The 27,230-nt window shown below is 36.3% G+C and overlaps 2 protein-coding genes across 4 annotated transcripts in view; both read left to right on the plus strand.

Moving 5' to 3' along the window:
• dagla (diacylglycerol lipase, alpha) overlaps nucleotides 1-5,003 on the plus strand; it is a 55,521-nt gene extending 50,518 nt beyond the window's left edge. For all 3 annotated transcript variants that reach the window (XM_048183689.1, XM_048183690.1, XM_048183692.1), the window contains exons 19-20: nucleotides 1,186-1,349; nucleotides 1,940-5,003. In XM_048183689.1, the coding sequence (XP_048039646.1) occupies nucleotides 1,186-1,349; nucleotides 1,940-3,053 (1,278 nt within the window). In that variant the 3' untranslated portion in view covers nucleotides 3,054-5,003. The remainder of the gene's footprint in view (nucleotides 1-1,185; nucleotides 1,350-1,939) is intronic.
• Nucleotides 5,004-7,899: 2,896 nt separating this feature from the next.
• arih1l (ariadne homolog, ubiquitin-conjugating enzyme E2 binding protein, 1 like) lies at nucleotides 7,900-25,181 on the plus strand. Its single transcript, XM_048183694.1, has 14 exons — nucleotides 7,900-8,326; nucleotides 13,187-13,254; nucleotides 13,412-13,556; nucleotides 13,698-13,790; nucleotides 13,894-13,949; nucleotides 14,036-14,102; nucleotides 17,995-18,101; nucleotides 18,406-18,448; nucleotides 18,585-18,656; nucleotides 19,679-19,809; nucleotides 19,891-19,948; nucleotides 20,161-20,421; nucleotides 21,033-21,145; nucleotides 24,910-25,181. Exons 1-14 carry the CDS (start codon nucleotides 8,012-8,014, stop codon nucleotides 24,992-24,994), a joined length of 1,614 nt encoding a protein of 537 aa, XP_048039651.1. The 5' UTR covers nucleotides 7,900-8,011; the 3' UTR covers nucleotides 24,995-25,181.
• Nucleotides 25,182-27,230: the final 2,049 nt, after the last annotated feature.

The raw sequence follows: 27,230 nt of genomic DNA on the forward strand, positions 1-27,230 counted from the left end.
GTGCCTTGAGTTTGTCACCCGGGTGGTTTGGAAAAGAACCGCTCTGCGTCTTTTATGCTTTGTGTTTTACTCTTGGAGGTGGGTCTAGCCCGGTTCTTGCGGTGGGCATCAGTGTTTGTTACCTTGTGTGTTGGCAAAGCAACAGTAAACATTGTTGTAATGTAATATTATTCCAGACCTGGATGACCTGGATGAAAAGGTCAATAGAAGAACGCGGAATGACTTTTTTGCACTAATATTGGGGAGAAATCTGTGAATTACTGCAGAAAATGTGCTAAATTGGACTAGAAACCATGTTTACTCACCAATCAGTGCCAAAATGACCTGCAGTTCATTCATAATGCTTTATATATAAATAAAACTCTTAGAGGAAAATTAACACTTATATTTGTCTCTAACAGCCTGTACTTGGTTTTTTATAAGACTCAAACTGACTGAAGTTTATATAATTGCTGTTTTTGTGTCCTGTGTAATTACTTTGTCCTTTGTAGTATATAGTTTGTATTATTTTTAATTTTTTTTTTTTTTTTTTTTTTTTTTGCATGTTACATGTACATCATTGTTTGTTTTACACCACTTCCATTGAATTTCATTGCATTCATTTACTGATATCTTTGTGATTATTGTCTCTAACTCTATCCATACTCATATGTTTACATACATTAATAAAGAAAACCACGTCATCACCTTGTGTTTGTGTAATTGGACTTTTTACCTTGATTGTTTCCATGTTTTACACTTTGTCCTTGCTGATTTTAAATGATGAAATATTCTTATATACAGCAACTACATTTTGGGTAACACATGACGTTTGTACCATGCTTGATGGCTCAATTTCACTTTCACAACAAAAATGAATAAAAAGTTAAGGAGCTCTTACAAGAAGATCTACCTAGTATATGTACACATTATTTTCCTAGTGTTTTATGCTTTAATCTGCATGTTGACATCACAACTAATAAATAGGTGATCAAAATAGGTATCTTGACATTTGACTTTTCCTTATAAAAATGTATTCAGGTGCATCTATTTTATGCACACTTGTATAACCTTTTTCACAATGTCAAGTAGGCTGTGAGACCTGCTTATTTTTGTCTATTCATTCACACATTCATGTACATTTTATTCTTCCTTGTGTTTTTTATCATCACTCTTGCTCTCTCTGTGTCCCTCTGTGTCATGTAGGTGTTGGAAAACTATAATAAAGGGAAGACAGCTTTACTGTCTGCTGCTAAGATAATGGTTAGCCCTACAGAAGTGGACCTGAATCCAGAAACAATCTTCCTCGATGCCTCTAATTCACCCCAACCCACGCCCGCCCCACATCACCGCAGAAACAGTAGTGTCCGGTGAGTTCTGCGAGGGCCGATCAGTGTTTGAAACGAGCTGACTGACCAGTCAGACCATGCCAATGAGTGATAAATTATGTAGATTAGCTTTTAAGCATTGGATTTTAACATTATTGCCTGTCCTTCTCACTCATGCTGACTGCAGAGGTACTGTGTATGGTAGTATACAGTTCCCCCCTCGTCCTCTGTGGTTCAGTAGAACAGCACAGTCTAGATGTTAGTCACGTTAGTGTTGCCTAACCATAATCCTCCCTTTCTTCCCCTCTTTCTGATTTTTTTTCCCCCTTCCTTTCTCGGTTCTCTGCTTCGCATTTTTACTATTATTTGCTTTTACCCTTATACCACACGTTTTTATTTACATGTAAAATTATTTTTATTATTTTTGATATACATTTTTTTTTACATTCATATTTTTGTCTGTTTTTCTTCCATCACATTTGCTATTTTCCCTCCATCTTTTAAATATTATCTTTTTTTATTCTAATTACTTTTTTTCTCCTGTTGTTTTTTCAAACCATTTTTTTTTTTACATTCCCTCATTTTATTTGTCACCAAACTCCTCTTCCCCCCTCCATGCTGTCCTGCTGTAGTTCCTGTGCCCACTCTGAGATCTCACTGGATGGCTTCTCGGAGTGTCCGCCTCCTCCCGTGCCCGTGGTGCTCACCGGAGCCCGTGAGCGATTGGCCGTGGAGCTGCGGGAGCGAAAAGCCCCCCTGGCCATCATGGAAAGCCTTTCTGACGCTGAATCCGTCTACAGCTTGGACTCCCGGCGATCATCTGCCGCCCTGAGGGGCTCGCCCTGTCTGGGGAGTCTGCCGTTCCCTCTGGACGCCCCCATCCCAGAAGAGAATCCTTCGCTGAGCTCCCGCACAGAGCTGCTGGCCGCAGACGGCTTGAGCCAGGGCGCAGTGGACCTCGAGCTGGGGGAAGCCGGCCCGTACTGCCCTACACCTCCGGAACTGGAAGTACCCTCCAATGACACCCATTATCTCCGCAACGGCAGGCACTTCTCTTCGCACTCGCTTGGACAAACTACCGTAGATCTGGTGACGAGCCAGGGCAAAATCTTCCGGCGGTCTTCAGAAACACCTGTGGTTTGCAAGCCGTCAGCTGTTCGTAACAGTCAAGAATCCCTCCCTGTAGCACCCCAGACTGGTTCTACGCCAGAAAAGCTCAGCGAAACGCCCAAGGATAGAGAGTTTGAAGAGGGAGAAGTCAAAGTCGAGCTTGAGAGTGGCCGATCCCAGACTCTTCCATCAGTTTCGCCACTGTCCAATGGCACTCCCAGTCAGGCGGTCCTGGAGTTCGCCCAATACCTGGACTCTCTGTTTAGGCTCGATGGCAGCAGCTCTCCACCTCTCGAGCTGTCCGACGCAGAGTCCGAGTCCGGACGGGGATCTTTCAGTCAGGCGGAAGGACACCAATCGGATCAGGGTGTGAAAAACGCAGACAAGGACAGGCAGCTACTGGCCAGGGCAACTCTAGAGCCCAACTTGGTTCCCAAGCCCCCTCGCACCTTTGCCGGCTCGGCCGACCCTTCCTCCGGCATCTCTCTTTCTCCATCCTTTCCGCTCTCGTCCTCCGGAGAACTCAATGATTTCTCTCCTGCTGATGGAGCGCTACCCACCAACCATATGTCGATGCTACGAACTTCCGTTGCTAGCCCCAACCCCAAGGAAACGGTATTGTCGTCTATGGTGTAGTGGTCCACTGTCGAACTTCAACACGTTCTGTTTATTTATTGTACCCTATGGTAACCCTACGGTTTCCTTTCCTGACTCAAAGTGGGTACACTTTCTTTGCTCTTTCTGAACCGATTGTAGAAACGTGCATGCGTAGCAACGCGGCCAGTCCGAGACTTCCAGACTTATGGACCGTTAAGGATTCATCAAGAACAGAAGACCTCATTTTGTACTATTGTAATTGACATGTCTTTGCTGAATGCATTGTGTCTTGTGCATCACCATTATGAAGTGTCCTAATTTCTGCCTGCAACACATTAGGTGCTGAGAGGCTCCTTTGAACACGAAAGATGTTGCTAGCATATAAAGAAGCTTGCACAACGACCATACGTTCACATTGAAATTAATGTTTACATTGACGCCACAGAACACCAAGCTATCACAAAGGTTGGCAGTTCCTTATAAGGGAAAAGTTGGGATTAAGTTACGGGGAGGGGAGCACGCAACAAGCTGTGGGGTACATTTCCTCAGGACTTTGAAGAATGAAGAATGGGACAAAGATGTCTCAGGCAAAGGATAATTAATTGTTCAGATTTTTTCTTTTGGATTGTACTTTTTCATTTTTTAATTGAAGATTGTGTGGAATGTCCTGCTGAGTATGTGTAATTGGTGGCACTGACGGTTGGTGGACATCTATGAGTTCTCGATGTGCATGAGAAAATACTGTATGCTCGTGTAAAACGTTTCATTTTGCTAACTTTTGTCATCTCTTATTTACATAAATCCACTTGAATTTACGCATGCAAGTTTTATATCATTTTTTTTCCCACTCGATTGCCAAAAAGCCAACTTCATACAAGTCAAATGTTTGAACTCTGTGAAATTAATATATAATCATAATTACGATTATTATTTATTTTTACCAACCACTGCCCATAAATGCAAATGACATCAGGAAGAGTTGTTGAATGCTAGAGGACGTGCACCAGTCACAAAATGCGCCCTTTAAATGGTTTGACATGTCTTTCAAGAAAAGTCTCATTCGGTATGGGTATGGCATGCAATCAGTAGCAAAATAAGCATAGAGAGATTTTTTCTCATCTGCTTTTTTAAAAAAATCATTTCTACTGTTGTTGCTATGTTACTATAAATAGTGGTTTATCTCAACGGCAAAATATTTTAATAACTTAGACTTGCTTTTTATATATCGTTTCAGGATGAAGTGTTTGAGTTTTTGGGTGGTTGTGTGAAAAGGTACAGCGGTTTGTCACAACAGAGCTTCGCAAGTCACAAATGTGTCGAGTGACAAGTGTTTTATTTTGTATGCTATCGATTGGTTCAAACAATGATTTACAGCACAATTCCCATGCTTTGATCGCATGTAATAATTTCTTCTATGGTTATAGGTTGTTTTTGCTAATTTTGCTTTTTTCATGATGTAAATGTAATATAAATGAACAAACGTCTGGCATATTCAGTACTTATTTTCCTGTTCTCTAATTGCTGCTTTACTAATTAACTCATTACTTTATAAGCTGCTGTACTTTTTCACAAAAAGTTGTGTATAGCACTGCCTTTTCACGTGAGTGTAAATACTGTCTTGTTTCCAGTTGTTGTGTTAAAAAAAAAAATAGATATAAAATCAATGGGACTTAACAATTTAAAAAAAGCTCTATCATGTACCATAGTGAGGACTTTATCTCAAATGTATAGCTATATTGATATATCTACAGTATAAATTATAAATAGAGAAAAATTATGACTATTCAGGAACAAAACTCTGATACTGTGGCCATATGTTTACTTTAGAAGATATATAATGATTGACCCATCATTCTTAAAAAAAAAGGAAAAGAAAAGAAAGAAATCTCTTTTCATGTTTGTCACTATACCCTGCCAACAATGAGAATGTATTAAAATGCACACACTTACACTGCCCTGCCTGTAATAGAATAAATCATATGGATCTCAGACTGACTTTGTTTCTCTTTATTAAGCTATCAGTGACACTCTACGGAGTTTGTGCTTGAACGTTTAGTTAACATAAAGGTTAGTATGCTTATAATGTTAGTATGCTTTTTACATCAAAAATTGTCATAATTTAGAAATAAAAGGCATTTTTCCTACCCTGATTTTAGCCCTCTGGTTTGAACGCGCTTATTTAAGGGGCGTGTCTGCTGTGAGACTTCAGTGTAAATGCCCACTGCTGTGATTGGCTGACATCTTTCCATTTGAAATAGCCAAGTATTACTCTCTCGAAAACTTTTAGCACATTTTTACTATTACAGCTCTCAAGGTTAACTAATCATGAAAAGTGTTGCATTACATTTAGATCTATGGCGTTATATTTAGTTCGTAGCATGAAAGGTTGCAGTGATGAACACTGTAGCCAATCACAGACATGTTGTTGAGCTCATGAAAGCAGTGATCTCGTCATTGCAACTCAATTTCTGCACACTAACGAATGCTTTTGTCATAACTAACAGTGCAAACTTGATGTAACTAAGAGATTTGTTGAATAAAACGGGAGTTTTGGCACGAGTCCAGAACTCGGTCACTGATAAACTTGCGCTGTTTGATTGACAGCTCCAGCGATTGTAAAGGGAGCGTTCTTTGATCGCTTTCTATATATAATTTAATCACAGTTTAAATAACAGATCATTTTCATCCTACTAAGAGAAACAACATGAAGTTGACCATTTAGTCTCTGGTTTGATTTACTGACACACAGACAAAGAACATCTGACTGTACATGAATCATTAATATCAGATCAGGCATTAGAATGAACACAGTTACTGACATGTTGTTGCATTACTGTCGAGTCCATATCGTAAAAGTCTGTTTGCAAAGCCTGCGCCGAAATGCGATTGATTTACCAAATAATCCATGGTGAAATGTACTGAATAGAAATAAATAAAGCTCAACTGAGACATTCACGTTGATGAAAATAAATAACCATATTCCTAGCATTAGGATCCTTTGAAAGGTAATGTTATTTTTGTCCTGCATTGCTATTCTCTCTTCCTCATCTCACTAACATGACGGTGGGCGGGGCTAACTTTGCAGTGATGAAGTAAGTGTTGACTATGATAGATAAGCACATTCAGGGAGGAGTCGTTTGATAGGCCTGGTGTCAATAAAAGATTTTATTGGACTAATAAGGAAGTTTTCAGTTCTGAAACTTACAGGATTTTATTATAGTACGATGACCTCTTATATATTAAAAGCTCAAGGAAAAGTTGATTTCTTAATTCATGAGCCCTTTAAAGTTTACTAAATAATGGCAATACAATATTCAATTCATTTTAATTTACTGAAAAAATAAACACAAGGGCCATAAACGCAGAGTCCTAGCTGACTTCCTCCTTGTTAAAAATGTAAAAAAATAAAAAACACATTTTTGAATTTATGATAAATACAAGAATATAAATGTCTACTAAACAACAATTAGTCCTGTAGGTTAAGAACTTCCTTACACTGACCATATGTTGACCATCAACTTCATCAAAATCATCTAAAGTTACCACTGGTGTTCCTCAGGGCTCGGTCTTGGGCCCTCTTCAATTCATTGTTTGTTTACTTCCTCTTGGTTATATTTTTAGGGAATATGGTATCCATTTTCATTGCTACACTGAAGACACCCAGCTCTATCTCTCTTCCAAGCCCTCAAAGGTTTTCCAAAGGTGTTCAGTAAAATGTCCTGCCCAAAATAAATGAATGGCAGTTTCTGTGTGAATTTAGCAAAATGAACATCTTGCATCAATATCAGGATTTCTTAAAGGATTAGTTCACTTTCAAATTAAAATTTCCTGATAATTTACTCACCCCCATGTCATCCAAGATGTTCATGTCTTTCTTTCTTCAGTCGAAAAGAAATGAAGGTTTTTGATGAAAACATTCCAGGATTATTCTCCTTATAGTGGACTTCAATGGCCTCCAAACGGTTGAAGGTCAAAATTACAGTTTCAGTGCAGCTTCAAAGAGCTTTAAACGATACCAGATGAGGAATAAGAGTCTTATCTAGAGAAACGATCGGTCATTTTCTAAAAAAAATTAACATTTTATACATTTTAACCATAAATGCTCATCTTAAACTAGCTCTCTTCTTCTTCTCTATTAGAATTCCGGCAGTGTAAGTGTATTACTGCCCTCCACAGGTCAAATTTTGAACTAAATTGTCATATACTATATGCTAGTGCAAGTATATAACAATTTGTTCAAACTTTGACCTGTGGAGGGCAGTAATACACTTAGCAGTGTCTACACTGCCAGAATTCTAATGGAGAAGAAGAGGAGAGCTAGTTCAAGATGAGCGTTTATGGTTAAAACGTATATAATTTTAATTTTTTTTTTAGAAAATGAGCGATGGTTTCTCTAGATAAGACCCTTATTCCTCGTCTGGTATCGTTTAAAGCCCTTTGAAGCTGCACTGAAACTGTAATTTTGACCTTCAACCGTCTGGAGGCCATTGAAGTCCACTATAAGGAGAAAAATCCTGGAATGTTTTCATCAAAAACCTTAATTTCTTTTCGACTGAAGGAAGAAAGACATGAATATCTTGGATGACATGGGGGTGAGTACATTTTCAGGAAAATTTAATTTGAAAGTGAACTAATCCTTTAATCAAATGTTTGACAGGGTAAAATGTATTAATGTTTCAAAGATACTTGTAGTGAACACAATTTTTCCTATTTAGATTTTCAAATAAATTATTTGATATGCTAAAAGACTATGGTAGACACAGAACTGGAATTTCTATATTTATAATTTCTACCCTTTTGCAGAAAAATGTTTTTACTCTCTGTTAGCTCTGGAAAAGAATCGCAGTATGTATTGTGCATTGGTCAGACTAGTGAGTGACGCAGCAGTGACGCGGCGGGTCTCTAAAAAGGATCCGCTCAGTCGGTAAAGCGCAGGTCAAACAGCAACACACTCATCACACACTGACACTTTATCATCACCCTTACAACACTGAGACATGGACTCGGACGAGGGCTACAATTATGAGTTTGATGAAGAAGAGGAGGAGGAAGAAGAGGAAGAGGAGTGCAGCGAGGACAGTGGCGAGGAGGAGGCCGAGGATGACACACTGGACCTGGGCGAGGTGGAGCTGCTGGACCCCGCCATGGCCGGAGGAGAGCCCGACGATTGCGTTGACACCGGCGGCAGCGGCGGCGAAGGCGGCCTGGGGCCTGGCCAGGAGGACGAGGACTACCGCTTTGAGGTGCTGACCACCGAGCAGATCCTCCAGCACATGGTGGAGTGCATCAGGGAGGTTAACGAGGTCATACAGGTAGATAACATTGCGATTTTTCTGTGAGTTTATAAGTTTGTTTATATGGAGCACTGATGCTGTTAGCATTAGCATTAGCTGATACGAGAGGCCGAATGATGCGAAATTAACCGTTTATTTGTTTTTAACCTCGGTGATGTTGCAATAACTCTTATATGTTTGCGTTTTGCTGTAATTTTAGTTAATTCAAGGGATTTTTCATGAGATAGATTTAGCTAGTTCTGCTAGCGCGACCCAGTTTACAGAGACTGAACTTTATTTGACAGCTTTTATGGATATGTAAACACATTCTTAAATCGTATTAAAAGTGTGTTATGAATCAAATAGCTGTGTTTATATGTGATTTGTTGTTGTTGCTGTTTTGAAGCAGATTAAAGTTTAGCCCTGTCACTGCAGCTAATGCTATTTGACACATTCATATTTGTTTAAAATTTGACAGTTTTTAATTTGGTTCTCTAAACACCAACACGAATGCACCTTTTAAAGGATTTTAAGGTTAAAAAAAATCTGTTAAATTGAACCACATTCATCAAGCAAACTAGCATGCAACTTGAGTGGAGATCAGAAAACTTTGGCGAAAAATGACAAATGTTTATTTGTACATAGATGAATGACAGCCATATGTGCCTGTTGTGAATTTTGTAAGTGTTTAGATCAGGTCCAGCAATATGTGAAACTCATGAGCTACATAAATAGAAAGCTGCATCAGTTTCTGGCATACATGTTGTTATACAAAATACAGCATGTTAGTATCGTGGTAGTACCGGTATACCGTGCAACCATTATAAACATACGATATTGGACAATGATGTTATAGGGTTAGTTCACCCAAAAATGAAAATGCTGTCATTTATTACTCACCCTCATGCCGTTCCACACCCGTAAGACCTTCGTTAATCTTCAGAACACAAATTAAGATATTTTAGTTGAAATCCGATGGCTCCGTGAGGCTCCATAGGGAGCAATGACACTTCCTCTCTCAAGATTAATGTACTAAAAACATATTTAAATCAGTGCATGTGAGTACAGTGGTTCAATATTAATATTATAAAGTGACGAGAATATTTTTGGTGCGCCAAAAAACCAAAATAACGACTTTAGTGATGGCCGATTTCAAAACTGCTTCGGAGCGTTATGAATCTTTTGTGTCGAATCATGATTCGGATCGTGTGTCAGACTGCTGAAATCATGTGACTTTGGCGCTCCGAACAGCTGATTCGACACAAAAGATTCATAACGCTCCGAAGCTTCATGAAGCAGTGTTTTGAAATCGGCCATCACTATATAAGTCGTTATTTTGTTTATTTTGGAGCACCAAAAATATTCTCGTTGCTTTATAATATTAATATTGAACCACTATACTCACTTGAACTGATTTAAATGTTTTTAGTACATTAATGGATCTTGAGAGAGGAAATGTCATTGCTGGCTATGCAGGCCTCATTGAGCCATCGGATTTCATCAGAAATATCTTAATTTGTGTTCTGAAGATGAACGAAGGTCTTACGGGTGTGGAACGGCATGAGGGTGAATAATAAATTACATTATTTTCATTTTTGGGTGAACTAACACTTTAAGATGCTTATTAATTTATATAGCTTATGGAAAGTCATAAATATTAGTGTTGTGTTGGGAGTTTATAAGATAAACCTGACAAAACTGATCTTTACAATACCAGACAATCTTCCCTGATATCTTATATCACCCCTAAGTTGAGCTGTTAAAGACTTTATGGTGGAATAGTGAATATAATAATATGTGGAATTGCTTTGAATGGGCACCCATTCAGTCTCAGGTTAGCATTTAAATGATAAATAGCTTGGCCTTTTGATTTATTAGCAGTTATGTCTGGGTAAAACCTAATCTTTTGTAGCCAGATGATTGATTTGTATGTTTTGTGAGAGAAGTAGGGTGAATTAAAGGATTAGTTCACTTCAGAATTAAATTTCCTGATAATTTAATCCCCCCATGTCATCCAACATGTTTGTCTTTCTTTCTTCAGTTGAAAAGAATTTTTTTTGTTGTTGTTTTTTTTTGGTATTTTCTCCATATAGTGGACTTCACTGGGGTTCAACGGGTTGAAGGTCCAAATGTCAGTTTCAGTGCAGCTTCAAAGAGCTCTACATGATCCCAGACGAGGAATAAGAGTCTTATCTAGAGAAACCATCAGTCATTTTCTAAAGAAATTAAAATTATTTACTTTTTAACCACAAATGCTCATCTTGCACTGCTCTGCGATGTGCCACGCATTACATAATCATGTTGGAAAGGTCACGCATGACGTAGGCAGAAGTACCGCAGTAGGGCGAAAAACTCCATCTCATTTTCTCCTCCAACTTCAAAATCGTCCGACATCAGTGTTTTTTTTTTGTTTTTTGTTTTTTTTGTAAAGGGCATTTGACTTATGTCTGGCTCACACTACAGGAGTTTTAGGCCGATTTATGCCCGATTTTCCCCTCCCGAGAATCGGAGAAAAAATCCTGTCCACGACCTCGATCGGTTCCGATGTTCGGCGCAGATTATCTGGTAATGTGAGACGTTCACAGATAAAATCTTGCACCTCCCGATCTGATCTCACACAAATCGGGCTCACCCCGATCATATCAAACATGCTTGATATTTATCGGGATGAGCAAGATTGTAATAACATCAGTACTGTCACAATAGCCAATAGGAAACAAGTTAAGACGCGACGGAAGTGACAGACATTTCGAAATGGCGACCGCGAAACCAAGATCAAGGAATCTACAATGTAAAAGTTGACGCTATCGCTTTTGAACTAGGCAGGCAATATTATAACGGTAAACATTCTAGCACACTACGATAATAATAAAAGGTCAATTTTACCTCCATTTCTCACTGAAGAACTGACAATCCACGTTGAGCCCGTCTCCTCAACCATTTTTTTCATGTTTCAGTATCCATTTTGTTTACATCCGCTTTTGATCTGCTGCGTAGATCACGTGACGCGCTTCCTCTGGCAGATAATCTTAATAACATTTTGTAGTGTGTGATGCTATATATATATATATATATATATATATATATATATATATATATATATATATATATATATATATATATATATATAAATAATAATATAATATATTATATATAATATATATATATATATTTTTTTTTTAGAAAATGAACGATCGTTTCACTAGATAAGACTCTTATTCCGCGTCTGGGATCATGTAGAGCTCTTTGAAGCTGCACTGAAACTGACATTTGGACCTTCAACCCGTTGAACCCCAGTGAAGTCCACTATATGGAGAGGGAAAAAAAGAAAAAAACAATCTTAATTTCTTTTCGACTGAAGAAAGAAAGACATAAACATCTTGAATGACATCGGGGTGAGTAAATTATCAGGAAATTTAAATTCTGAAGTAAAATAATCCTTTAGCAACAAAGTTTAGTTCACTTTTCCAGCTTATTCTGACCAAAAACCACCCACTTAGGAAAATGCAGAACCAACCACTGTTTTGTTTTTTAGTCTTAGTGTTTTATATTAAATATATTTTTATCACAGTAATGGAAAAAAATGTTAAGTTAAAAAACATATGTATAAACAAATCTAGTAGTCAACATTTGAAGTGGATCAAAAAAGTTGTTCTAAACTAAGTTGTCCCAAGAAGAAGGTTTTAGGACAACTTTGATGAAAGGTTTTGATCCACTTCAAATGTTGACTACTGTATATAAAAATAATGATAATTCTGTGTCTGTGAAGTGTTGTATAGGGAACACTGGGAATTTGGCTTAAAATGAAATAATTGGCATCAGCCCGATATGAAAAATTATGCTGATAAGTAGGGCTGCACGATTAATCGCATGCTATTCTCACGCGCATTTCGTCAGTAAAGCCGGTTCCCTGATTACCGCTAAATCGCCATCACCTGTTTTTAAACGCAGCGCCTTTTAATAGACAGAGCCGTAGTTCACGGACAAGCCACGCAATATCGCGTTCATTATCGCAGGCGATTCATCTGCGATATGAACGCGATATTGCGTGGCTTTTCAGTGACCTACGGCTCTGTCTATTAAATGCCGCTTCATTTGAAAGCAGGTGATGGCGATTTAGCGGTAATCAGGGAACCGGCTTTACTGACGAAATGCGCGTGAGAATAGCATGCGATTAATCGTGCAGCCCTACTGATAAGCCTTGCCGATAAGATGAACCTGAAACCAAAATGAAAAAGTACATTTTCTCATAACTAACTGAAATGAAAAATATTTCGTACTGTACTGGAGAGACTTTATGGAAGCTTGTTTCTACTACTTAAAAAAAAAAAGGTAATTGCAATTTTTTTCATGGTCTTGGTGTTGTTTCCAAAACAAAGCTAAAAGTATATGTATATCGGATATCGGCAAAATATCCAATATCGTGCAGCCCTTGAAAATATGTGTCAAGAGTAATAAGTACAGATTAATCTGGGTTTCTCTAAGTTCCTCTTACAAAACTCTGAATATCTTTCAATGATTTGATGCCAAAAACCTTAACGTTGATAGATCCAGTTATTATTATTTATTTTTTTATTTTTTTAGACTTGCTTATATGTAATTTGTATTTTTACTATTTCGTATCTATTTATCTATCTTCTTTATTGTGTATTGACTGTTTATTACTTTGTACTATGTGTAAAGCGCTTTGAGAATACCCTTTTAAAGGCGCTATATAAAATAAAGTTTATTATTATATTATTATTATTATTAGTACTGTGTCGACTTGGTACCTTGAAAACACAACAGGAAAAACCACTGGAGAAGCCCAGAAAGTTGCATAAAGTCAGCCAGATTACAGCTAACTAAACTAAGACTAGGTTTAACTGGATCTGTCACTCATTATTGTGTCTTTTTCAGAACCCAGCTACGATAACCAGAATACTCCTCAGTCACTTCAACTGGGACAAAGAGAAGCTTATGGAGAGGCATGTTATTTTACTATATTTATTTATTTATTTATTTTAACATTGTCATAAATTTGCATGGCTTAGTTAAAGGATGTTATGATAACTTTTAGTTTATCTGTTTGCTGTTTGAAAGCGTTTTCTTCTTCTTCCTCCTCTTAACATGTAAATGGTGCAGGTACTTTGATGGAAATCTGGACAAGTTGTTTACAGAGTGCCACGTCATAAACCCTAGCAAAAAGGCCAAAATGCGACCAATGAGCACACGGTCCTCCAGTCAGGATTTGCCCTGCCAGATCTGCTATCTCAACTATCCAAACTCGGTCAGTGTCAGTTCGAGCCACATATCTCTTCATCAGTTCCTCAGAAAAGCCCGTGATACCAAAACTGTGAAGTCCATTGAAATGACTCAGGTTGCACAGCTTGATGACTTATTCGGTAGGAATGTGTGTTTCCTTTCCTAGTATTTCACAGGTCTAGAGTGTGGACACAAGTTCTGCATGCAGTGCTGGGGTGACTATTTAACTACCAAAATCATTGAGGAAGGGATGGGACAGGTGGGTTCCTGTTCAGCACATTGTAAACTGATGTTGTAATCAGATCCTACTTTTTTTGTTTCCTGTGGAATTTGGTTCTTTATTTTTTCTTTTGTTTTCCCAGACCATCTCGTGTCCTGCTCACAACTGTGACATTTTGGTTGACGATAACACTGTAATGTGAGTGCTTTTGTGAATTTAGCCTTAAGATTTATCTTTTTAAAATTATTTTTTAACGAATTTTGTTTGTTTTTGTTTTTTTGTAGGCGACTAATCACAGATTCTAAAGTGAAATTGAAGTATCAGCATTTAATCACAAATAGTTTTGTAGAGGTAAGAAGTACTTTACGTTGGTTGCAAAAAGTTGTGTGCCTGAAATGCAAATGACATTATGCAAAAAGCACATTTGCAACACCCTGATTAATCTGGAATAGAGATACCAAATACTAATACCTATTTCAAATCAGTATTTGATCATTTTAATTTAGAGACAATTCATTTGTTTTTATAAACCTAGCAATTTGTTAACATTAACTAACTTTTGTGTGTCCAATGCTTATCCGACTAATATAAATAAAGAGCAATAAACTACATTGTCGCTGTCGGGCGGGAACCTCACATGTCCAACGCTGCTACTTTTCTGGAAATAGGAAAAAACACTATATTTTTTTTAAATAATTAAACACAGCTCTGTCAAAGTTATTGTGACGTTATGTAGTGTTGTCATAATGAAATTTCCAACTTTGATACAATACCTTGAAAAATATTGATATTCGTTACCATTTTCGATACCACAGGGAAAACTGTCATATATGCCGCCATACAGATTTGTCTCATAATTTTTTGATTATTTGGGTAATTATGTTGTAATAGCTTACACACAGCACAGGGAGGCTTTATTTGAATCATTGAACTACATTGCAAATTGCAAACGATAGCACAAATAAATACAAGAGAATAAAGAGTCAAATTAAATAAACATGGCTTTAAGTTTTTCAGGTGGGTCTAACAGTAGTGTTCAGGTAAATACTACAGAAATTAAAGTAATCAAATGTAAAATAACACTGGATAGTCTTTTATTGTAAAAATTTAATTCAGATTAATGCTTACAATTAAAATTACAAAAGTAAGTTAGTTAGCGAGTGATTCTTCTCTTAGTCTTTTGTTCTTTGATTAACATGACAGACAGCAGCAGGTTTATTAGGCTGCTGTCACTTTAAGAGCTTATGCACAGTTACTGTTACACAACATGCGCTGTCTTTCTCAACTATTTACGTTCTAAACTGACTGTATTTACCTAAATACTTGGGAAGAAGGGCATTTTGACATAATTTTGTATGTATTTGACAGTTTAGGTGCATTAAGCCAAGAAAAAAAGTAAATTTGGTTCTCGCGAGATGTTTGAGAGGAGGCTTTATGTGAGCGCCTCTTATTTAGATCAGTGGTGTGAGCACAAAACTTGTGGTAATGAGTAAAATTATGCGCAATACAAACACTATTCGGCCGGAGCGAATGAGAGGAGGCTGGTGTGTCGATATGCTGTCAGAGCAAAGAGATAGCAAGAATGCGCAGCTGGTATTGGTGTAATGATACTGCAGGAAAGGAGTATTGGAACCGTTTCAGATATTTCAGTATCGATACATATCGAAATATCAATATTTTTGACAACACTAGAGTTCTGTATGTTCAGACACTTGCATGTTTTATTATATTGTTAAAATTTGACCAAAATCAACCTTTAAAAGGAGCAAATTTCAGAGAATTTTGGACATGTTTTGTCCATCATTAGAACAGCAGTACATCAAATTATGTTTTCATCAACTTACAGGTTATAAAGTTTATTGTAGCTATTTGGATGCTCAGTTTTTTGTCATTTGGCCAAAATCTCATGTTATAAAAGGTGAAGTGCTACAGTACACACAGGCTGTTTAAGATAGTGTTAGCTGTGACTTGACAACAAATGTTAGACTAAGATACTCTTCTCTGCTCCTCAAATACATGAAACATTAGTATTTACACTACTGTGCAAAAGTCTTAGGCATGTCAGTATTTTCACACCCAAAAAATGGGTTTAAGCCGGTTATTTATATCTTTTGCTGTAGTGTGCAGTAGGAAATATCATTTTACATTTCCGAACATTCATTTTGCCATTAATTTTAATAATCCAGTGAGATTTTTTGTATGAACAAGGAGTCTGACAACAGCCGGTGCTCCACATGGAGGTCTGATTGCAGGTCGGTTTCTTCAAGCATCTTGGAGACACGGACAGTTCTTCTGGATTTAGTTTGTCTCAGTTTCATCTGTTTCTTCATGTAATCACAGACGGACTCGATGATGGTGAGATCAGATCTCTGTGTGGAGCACCGGCTCTTGTCAGACTCCTTGTGCATACAAAAAATCTCACTCGATTATTACAACTAATGGCAAAATGAATGTTTTGAAATGTGAACGGATATATCCTATTGACACACTACAGCAAAAGATATAAATAACTGGCTTAAAACCCTTTTTGCGGGTGAAAATACTGACGTGCCTAAGACTTTTGCACAGTAGTGTAAATGCTAATGTTTTATGTATTTGAGGAGCAGAGAAGAGTATCTTAGTCTAACATTTGTTGTCAAGTCATCGGCTAATATATATATATATATATATATATATATATATATATATATATATATATATATATATATATATATATATACACACAATGTATATGTGTGTTCTTGAGTAAAGAAAAGACTGTAAAAAAAGATGGACGATGCAACGCCGCTTCCTTCCATTGTAATGAACTGAAGCCAAAATGGGCCGACGAATGGGCGCTGACACGTTACGCAATGCGTCAAAAAAAAAAAAGTTTGGAGCCTGGGCATGCGCAGAAAGAATCATCAGTGGAGCCGGAGGCGGAGTCGCGATATCAAACTTCCGCCCAGGCGACTGCGTCATCATTCATGTATTTTAAATAGACTATAAAAATTATACACAATTTAAAATTCTACCTATAAAATAATAGGCTATTCTGTTTCTAGAGCAATAATATTTTTGAAACAGCAAATTCAGTCGATAAACTCAATATAATATGCCACTAGAAACAACTCTAAATCGTCAGAAACGGTCCTGCCATTTTAAATCAAGTTCAACTAACGTTACAGGAGATCGATTTCTGTAATTAGAGTAGGCTATCATTAGTTTTGTCCTGCTAATTATTATTTTATACACATAAAAATAATAAGTAACTGCCAGATAACGATCACCAGCTTTTTCCCGACATGGTTAACATTAGGTGTGTTATCTTAACTAATAACATTTATTAATTAGCTTATAACGCCCACATTTAATGTTACAGAAAAAAAGTTCAGTGATCCGTCAGATCCTGTAGGTCAGTTAGGACAGTTTACTGCTGAACAACTCATTTTGTTGGTGTTAAATAACAAAGAAATCGAAAATTAACAGTTAGTTAATCAACTGCGAATCATGACGACACGCCCCGTTTCTATAGCACCAAATTGCTAGTTAAAATCTAAATTATCACAAAAACAATTGAATATATATCAGCGTGATAACAACTACCTTAAATGACCAAAACCATCTTTCAGAAAGTTTTATTTGAAGCAGAATTTATTTTTAAGTTTGCACTGAAGTCTCATTCAACTGCACTGACAAGTTTATGACCTGTACTGCATCCAGCCACCAGGGGGCGATCAAAGAGCCCGCAGCTTCACTTTTCAGGACGTATGAGACGCACCCGATTTAAACAAACAATTCTTTATTTATCCTTGCATTGCAAACAAGCAGAGACGGTCCAAAACTGGTGCGGGACTTTATTCACGATAGGGGCGGGGTGGGGCGGAGCTAGAAGTTTTACCTACAGTTTGAGGATCCAATGGAGTTACGAGGTTTAGTCACAAGCTCTTTTTAATACTTTTCATTGGTTAAATAATTGCTAAAGCCCACAGACAAACATAAAGTGTGACCAATAGTAATGATTTATGAAAAAAATAAAAATGACGAAATATAGATACAAGGTTTCCCCCCAAAAGCGACGATATATTAACTGATCTGATGGTAAACACTGACCTGAAGCTTAATCTACAAAACATATGTGATTTCTTTGCAGTTAAGCTTTTAAATGGCATGAATGTGAATATCGGTATGCATGCTGTACTGTCTACCTGCAGTAAACTGTTTTGTAGTCTCTCTCACTGGTTGTCTGTCTGCTCTTCTACAGTGTAACAGACTGTTGAAATGGTGTCCGGCTCCTGACTGCCACCATGTGGTCAAAGTTCAGTATCCCGATGCCAAACCAGTTCGCTGCAAATGCGGGAGACAGTTCTGGTAGGAGCCTGATGCAGAATGCAATGCAACACTTCAGTGGATTTGCAGCATCTTGTACTTTATATGTGTCACTGCTGCGATAATATAACCACGCAAGTGATTAAGCTTAACAATTTGATTACATTTCTGTTGTACACCCTTTTTGTCGTTAATACGACATAAAAAAACAGCACATGGCTTTAAAAAAAAAACAGCATATGGCTTTGAAACAACATGAGGATGAGTGAGTAAATAATGACAGGGTTTTCATTTTTGGGTGAACTACTCACTTTTAGTTTCTTTTCTTTTTTTTTTCAATAACTAGTTTCAATTGTGGAGAGAACTGGCATGACCCGGTTAAATGCAAGGTATGTTGGCATCTGATTACTGCTGTAGGCACTCATTAGATTAGATTATTTCCATTGTTGATATTGATATTATTAGATTAGATTTTCCTGAGAGGTTTTAATTTTCTTTAATAATATTGCTACTCTTCTCTTCAAGTGGTTGAGGAAGTGGATAAAGAAGTGTGATGATGACAGTGAAACATCCAACTGGATTGCAGCAAATACCAAGGTACAAGGACCCCTTAACCTTCAATCGATTATATATAGGTGTGTAACGGTACATATATTCGTCCTGAATGGTCACGGTTCAGTGCATGCAGTCACATGACGAATAGTCAGTCACAGGCGATCCACACTCCAATCCAGAAGGGGGGGGGGTGTGGTAATGTGACGATGTTTGCTACCAGTAAAAAGTGCAGAAGAAGAGATGTGATCTCTCAACCAGTGTTTCAACCCCGGAAAGACATCAATAAAACAGCTTGAGAATAATATCTCACGTAGCATTACATTTACCTCAGGCAAGTCATTTAGTGTCCACAGCATGTTAGTTCACTAGAGGAACTAAATATATGCACTATATCAGCTCATATATTCATTATATTTACTTTACCGGTTTGTAAAGTTATGACAGTAACTGTGTAAATGATTATATTTCAAAAATGAATTGCAGTAGAAAATTAATTTTATAATTAGATTTATAAGTTGATGCAAAACCTGCCTTATGTGCAATTTACATGTCTTTTCTTTTGAGTGTTGATTATTATATCTATAAATAAATAACAACTGAACCAACCATTTTGTTTGTGTACCGTTACACCCCTAATATATCTATTTATTTATAAATTATGTTATTTAATATTTATACTCCTGACATATTGAGTAAATTCAGTGTGCTGTCGTAAGGGAAAGTGATACTATTTTGAGTCCATACTTTGTCCAAAGAGAAAAGGATCTTTACATTAAACCGGTCTGGCCATTTGTTTAACAAATTCATTTACATTTATTTGACTATGATACACATGACTAGAGTGAAAAAATAGAAATGCCTATTTTTCAAAGTTTTACTTTGCAAATTTACTGCTGCCAATATTATTATTATTATTTTTAAATCTTTTAAAGAACAAGGCAAGTATATTTTTGGTTGTAATCGGCAGCATGCCACAAATGCTCAATAAAAATATCAATAAACCTAACTTGTATTTAACCCATAATATTCCTTTAATTTCGTTTGGGTATTCCCGGTTTTCTTAGGAATGTCCCAAATGTCATGTGACCATTGAAAAAGATGGCGGCTGTAATCACATGGTGTGTCGAAACCAGAATTGTAAAGCAGAGTTCTGCTGGGTTTGTCTCGGCCCTTGGGAGCCCCATGGCTCTGCCTGGTGAGTCTACTTCACCTCTTCTAAATGCTTGTTTTTATATACACATGTGATGCATTGAAATAACATGTTCACTGATTATAGGTACAACTGCAATCGCTACAATGAAGATGATGCAAAAGCAGCCAGAGATGCTCAGGAGGTACTTTTAGTCATCATTTGACCCAACACCTCTAATGCACAGCAGTCATAGGTCACCCTTTATGTGTCCAAGTAGACTAAAATTAGCTCTTGCAGGAATGCATGACTTATTTTTTTCCTGGCGTATATGCTTGGCCGATCTCTATTCAGAGTGATCCATGACCTATAACTTGTTTTCTTTTGGGATGAGTGTATGTTGTGTCCATATTGCAGCGTTCGCGTGCAGCCCTGCAGCGCTACCTCTTCTACTGCAACCGCTACATGAACCACATGCAGAGTCTGCGCTTCGAGCACAAGTTGTACGCGCAGGTGAAGCAGAAGATGGAGGAGATGCAGCAACACAACATGTCATGGATCGAGGTGCAGTTCCTGAAGAAGGCCGTGGACGTGCTGTGCCAGTGTCGGTCCACGCTTATGTTCACCTACGTCTTCGCCTTCTACCTCAAAAAGAACAACCAGTCCATTATCTTTGAGGTGAGAAGGAAATCATGTTTCATTTGAATTTCATGTGGAAGACCGTTTTATAGGCCCTGTTTACACCTGGTATTAAGATGCATTTTGGTTGATCGGATCACAAGTGGACAAGAGAGACGCATTCCTGTCTACACCTGGTGTTTTAATTTAGTCTCTCTTGTCCACTTTCAAACACTTCTGTCCTGATTTCTTCAAGGGGAGGGTCTATGTGACGACGGAAAAACATATGGAGAGCAGCAGCTTTCATTTCTGCTCTGACAGCCTTCAGTAGGAGGAGAGTAGATGGTCTTTTGTAGCTGTTCGAACACATTCGACCACATGAGTGTTTCCACTATGAAAGCAATCCGGTCAGGTGCGTTTTCGACTACCTCTGGAAATGATCAAAAGTGGACAAGCTCAAAATATTTTAGATCCCGTTTACAGCTGTATTTAGCATTGTCCACTTGTGATCCGATCGACCAAAACGCATCTTAATACCAGATGGAAACGCCCTTAGATGCCATTGGTGGGATTAACATTCAGACTATATTTTTAATAGCATCACACTGTTTACACATGAAATAAACATACTGATGTCTTACTCCTTTTTTTTTCTTTCATTTTTTTTAAAGAACAATCAGGCTGATTTGGAGAACGCTACAGAGGTGCTTTCGGGTTATCTAGAGAGAGATATCTCCCAGGATTCTTTGCAAGATATCAAACAGAAAGTTCAGGATAAGTATAGGTGAGAATTGTTGTTTTTTCCCAGTATTGTATCTCTTGTGTTTTTGTTTTTTTTTAAATGCATGACATTTATTGTATCATTGACTGCTGCTTCTGTGCAGTGTTATTTTAGTATTATTTATATTATATTATTTATTATTTTTTAATTGGCTTTTATTATTGTATTTTCAGATTTCATTTTAATTTTAGTTTAAGTTGTAGTAATTTTTTTTTCTGTGCTTTTGTCATTTCACAAACTGTGAAAAAGCACCATTTTTGAATCTAACACATTGGGCAGGTTTGTTGTCCCTGAGGACAAAACAGAAGTGTAAAGCACAAGTGTGACTTTGTGGGATGAAAAAAGAGATGTGAGATCTGCAGCAGAGGGGAGGGTAGCCATGAATAATACATGGACACTGATTTGAGGACTTAAATTACACAGTGAATGTTATGAAATGTACACAAGTGATGCACTGAAATTAAAATTCTTGGTTTAAAATTTAACCCAAATTATTATAAATAACCATAGTGTTGTCGAAATTTTTAAAATGTGACTTTGAGCGCTGTTGAGCGGATTCGTAAACGCCTCTGATTGGCCATTGTGTTGATGTGCTCATCAGATATGTCTGTGATTGGCTACAGTGATCAACACACGGGAGCTTTTGAAAGCACACGGAAGTGTTTGAAATTGAAAGTGGGGCCGTTTGAAAGCAGGCGTCTATCAGCAGACTGGTCCACGATAGACATCTGCTTTCAAACGCTCCCGTGCGTATCTTTGTAAGCACTTGGTAAAGAGCGTCATTGACTATTTACAACGTTTTTGAAGCGTTGATCATTGTAGCCAATCACAGACATGTCTGATGAGCGCGTCAACACAATGGCCAATCAGAGGTGTTTATGAATCCGCTCAACAGTGCTCAAAGTCACATTTTTAATATTTCAGGTACTGAAGTCGGTACTTTTGACAACTCAAAATAACTGTTTATTTGAAATAACTATCAATTCTAATGATGTAGTAGTGTAACCTTTTTTTTTTTTAAATATAAAATTAACACACAATAACGACTTATCGTAAAATTATCTTTAGGGGGCAATTTCTCAGCCAAATTTGATATGTGAATAATTTGTGATTTAATTGGATTAAATTAAATATTAGATTGAAATTTTCAAATCACTTAACAGCTCTCTCACACACACACACACACACACACACACACACACACACACACACACACACACACATATATATATATATATATATATATATATATATATATATATATATATATATATATATATATATATATATACACACACACACAAAGTTTTTGGTTTGATATATTAGTCAAACAAAAAATGTTATGTTATATTATATTATATTATATTATATTATATTATATTATATTATATTATATTATATTATATTATATTATATTATATGGGTATACTAATGGGTGCAGGACACTATAATTCATTTATGTAAGTGAGGATAGCAAAATAAAGTAAACTGTGACATATTATTCCCCAAAATTCTTCATACAGTGGACTACCAGTAAAATTGATTAAAATTTGGGACCAAAAATTATTCAGACACTTTGACCTGACCATGTTTTGTTTAAGTGTTATCTGACATAATTAAGATTAATTTTTTCTGACAGTTTAACTCTGAGATCTTGTCATATTTTATTACCATTTTTTTTAACTATAGTGAATAAACTGAATTAATAAATGAAATGTTCAAAGTGTCTGAATAAATTTTAGTTATACAGTACAGTCCAAAAGTTTGGAACCACTAAGATTTTTAATGTTTTTAAAAGAAGTTTCGTCTGCTCACCAAGGCTACATTTATTTAATTAAAAATACAGTAAAAAACAGTAATATTGTGAAATATTATTACAATTTAAAATAACTGTGTACTATTTAAATATATTTGACAAAGTAATTTATTCCTGTGATGCAAAGCTGAATTTTCAGCATCGTTACTCCAGTCTTCAGTGTCACATGATCCTTCAGAAATCATTCTAATATGCTGATTTGCTGCTCAAGAAACATTTATGATTATTTTCAATGTTGAAAACAGTTGTGTACTTTTTTTTCAGGATTCCTTGATGAATAGAAAGTTCAAAAGAACAGCATTTATCTGAAATACAAAGCTTCTGTAGCATTATACACTACCGTTCAAAAGTTTGGGGTCAGTAAGAATTTTTATTTTTATTTTTTTGAAAAGAAATTAAAGAAATGAATACTTTTATTCAGCAAGGATGCATTAAATCAATCAAAAGTGGCAGTAAAGACATTTATAATGTTACAAAAGATTAGATTTCAGATAAACACTGTTCTTTTGAACTTTCTATTCATCAAATAATCCTGAAAAAAAATATTGTACACAAATATTTTGTACAATTGTACACATTAAATGTTTCTTGAGCAGCAGATCAGCATATTAGAATGATTTCTGAAGGATCATGTGACACTGAAGACTGGAGTAATGATGCTGAAAATTCAGCTTTGCATCACAGGAATAAATTACTTTGTGAAATATATTCAAATAGAAAACAGTTATTTTAAATTGTAATAATATTTCACAATATTACTGTTTTTTACTGTATTTTTAATTAAATAAATGTAGCCTTGGTGAGCAGACGAAACTTCTTTTAAAAACATTAAAAATCTTAGTGGTTCCAAACTTTTGGACTGTACTGTGTGTATATATATATATATATATATATATATATATATATATATATATATATATATATATATATATATATATATATATATATATATATATATATATATATATATATATATATATATATATATATATATTATATGACACTCACACACACAAATTTACTATTTTTATATTTTTCAGGTAATACTAAAACAATTGTAGGTAAATATTTGCATTTGTTATGACAATTACCAGAAGGCTAAGCATATATTCATGTGAGTGTGTGTGTGTATGTTAGAGCTGTCGAGTGATTTAAAATTTTTTATCTAATTAATTTCATGATGATGTGATTAATTCATCTGATTAATCACATATCAAATGTAGCTGAGAAATTACCCCCAAAAGATCATTTAAAGTCATTATTGTGTTAAATGAGAAAAGCATCAAATAGACATTACAAAAAGTAGCTTTATAAAAAAATATATTTTATTTGATTCAACATAGAATTAATTACACAAACCTTTAGGCTTCAACATGAGGGTGAGTAAATGAGACACAGAGATCTTCCTTTTTGTATGACTGTGTGCAGAAAGTGGAAGGCAATGACCTTAAAATAACTCTCAAACTGATTTTATTTAACACATCTGTACCTTTTTTGCCTTCCAGCATCTGTTACAAAGAATTACATGAGATGTCTGTTAATCTCTGTCAGTGCAGTGAATGTGCACAATCTGTTTGAGAACATAAAACTCTCTTTATTTATCAGCCAACATTCAAACAGAATCATCTAGACAAATGCACATATTTTATATATTTTTAAATATTTTGTCACATTATGCACAATAATAATTAGGATGCGCAAAAGTGCACTAAAAGTTCCTGTTATTCAATCTAAGTTTTGGTTTCCATTTATATTTTCTGCCTGTTGTCTCTTTCCGCTGAAAAAAATGTTTTATGGCATTTCCAAGTGCTGAAATGTTGTGCTAACCCTAGTACAGACCATCTATATTCACCAGTGAAATGTCTTTACAGAAAACAGTCAACAAATAGGGGACGTTATTAAAACCTGAAATGTGTTAAGAGGACTTTTCTGCGTTTCTCCTCCCGTGTAGATACTGTGAGAGTCGGCGACGAGTGCTGCTACAGCACGTTCACGAGGGCTATGAGAAAGACTTGTGGGAGTACATTGAAGACTGAGCAGAACTGCTGCATCACAAGCGTATTGGAGCATATAAAAGCAGCCAAGTGCTTTGCTGTCGGCCATCACCGCAGCCCCCCTCCATCCTTTTTACGTGGCATCTGGATTTTTGTTATTATTTAGAAGTTAACTTAATTTTACTGAAATGAAAAGGTAGAATATTCAAATAAAACTCCTACGTCAGTATTGCAGTTTGTAAGCGTTGATTGCCGACACGGCACGGAAATGTATTCCGTTCTCCATGCTTTCCGTGGAGATCCTTCAGTAGTCTCTTTTTATTTTTTAAGTGCTTTTTGTCCGTTTTTATAGTTCAGATTGGCTTGTCTTAAGCATAGCTTTACAGGTCTGAGCCATGCGGAGTGTGTTGTGTTTTGCTTGGTTGGGTGGCTTTGTGTTTTGGGCGGAAGTGTGTATTTCAGGCTGTAAATAGCACACTTGCATGGAACATGGAATATGGGATGCATCTTTTTTTTTCTTTGTTTGTTTTGAAAAATATTTATTCTTTACAGATATCCAAGAATGTGTTTGAACAACATGAGAAGAGGCCATGTGACAGTTTTGCCTCATGTTTGTTAAAAACCTTTCCAGAACGTTGCACGCTCAAATCAGAGGCATAGTAACGGACAGCAGCCTTAAACACATGCATATATACAATAGATGAAAAGTAGAATTGGGTGAATCTCACACAGAAATATCTGGGTCATATTTAACTCTGAAATTATATTTTGCATAAAAGAAATGCAGCCTGATTTTTTTTTTTTTTTATACATTATAACAATTACGCTCCATTAATGTTGTGACAGTTCATTCAATTCATGCAAATTAAACCTCAAATTCTTATTACCTTGAGGGATTAGTTCATTTCAGAATTAAAATTTCTTGTTAATTTACTCACCCCCATGTCATCCATGATGTTCATGTCTTTCTTTCTTTAGTCGAAGAGAAATGAAGGTTTTTGAGGAAAACATTCCAGGATTTTTCTCCATATGGTGGACTTCACTGGGGTTCAACCGGTTGAAGGTCCAAATGTCAGTTTCAGTGCAGCTTCAAAGAGCTCTACATGATCCCAGACGAGGAATAAGAGTCTTATCTAGTGAAACGATAAGTCATTTTCTAATAAAAAATTAAATTTATATACTTTTAAACCACAAATGCTCGTCTTGCACTGCTCTGCGCCACGCATGACGTAATCATGTTGGAAAGGTCACGCGTGATGTAGGTGGAAGTCCCGTAGGCGGAGAAGTTTATCCTGCAACTTCAAACTCGTCCGGCATCATTGTTTACCTTTTTTTTGTAAAGGGGTTTGACTTAGTCTTTGCATGTTCGCTTTGTAAACACTGAATCTGTACTTCCGCCTACGTCACGTGTGACCTTTCCAACATGATTACGTAATGCGTGGTGCATCGCAGAGCAGTGCAAGATGAGCATTTGTGATTAAAAAGTATATAAATTTTTCTTTTTTTTAGAAAATGACCGATCGTTTCTCTAGATAAGACTCTTATTCCTCGTCTGGGATCGTGTAGAGCTCTTTGAAGCTGCACTGAAACTGACATTTGGACCTTCAACTCATTGAACCCCAGTGAAGTCCACTATAGAGAAAAATCCTGCAATGTTTTCCTTCATTTATTTTCGACTGAAGAAAGAAAGATATGAACATCTTGGATGATATGAATTATCAGGAAATTTTCATTCTGAAGACAACTAATCCTTTAATGCAAAACAACTCATTAATTTGGGTATTACAGTAATAATACAAAAAGCCTTATTTATTAATTTATTTAAATATCAGCATAAATTCAGTACAGCAGTTCTACAATGATTTATACTTAAAATTGTTGTTTTTGTTTTTTTACATTATAATAATTAGAATTGGAGGTTAAATTGTCATGAAAATGTCAGTGCAAAAAAATATTATATAATATTCACCAAAAAGAATTTTTCATTTTCTTTTATTCAAAATGTAGTCTTTTGTTTTTGTGGTGAAATATGACCCAGAAATGTTCTTGACCGTTTACATGAGATTCAACAAATTGCTGTCTGTCAAATGCAGTTCTGGAAGTGAACCTTTTAGATGTTTGGTTTTGAGCGAAGACCGACCGGAACAAACACTCACACCTTTTTATGAACCACCATCGTCGTCTTAGTTGATCATTTATCTCTTTAAAACAGCTGTTATATCGAACACGCACACTACCAGATGTTCCATGAGAGCAAACTTGAGTGACATTCACTCAC

Source organism: Megalobrama amblycephala, linkage group LG3 (assembly GCF_018812025.1).
Source record: "Megalobrama amblycephala isolate DHTTF-2021 linkage group LG3, ASM1881202v1, whole genome shotgun sequence".
In the NCBI taxonomy this organism is placed as follows: Eukaryota; Metazoa; Chordata; class Actinopteri; order Cypriniformes; family Xenocyprididae; genus Megalobrama; species Megalobrama amblycephala.

What these genes read in the sequence shown, in the direction of transcription:
- arih1l (XM_048183694.1), top strand. Translation starts at nt 8,012, where the DNA reads ATGGACTCGGACGAGGGCTACAATTATGAGTTTGATGAAGAAGAGGAG. An exon ending in AGGTTAACGAGGTCATACAG is followed by an intron (nt 8,327 to 13,186) that starts GTAGATAACATT and finishes TGTCTTTTTCAG; the next exon opens with AACCCAGCTACGATAACCAG. An exon ending in GAGCCCCATGGCTCTGCCTG is followed by an intron (nt 19,810 to 19,890) that starts GTGAGTCTACTT and finishes CACTGATTATAG; the next exon opens with GTACAACTGCAATCGCTACA.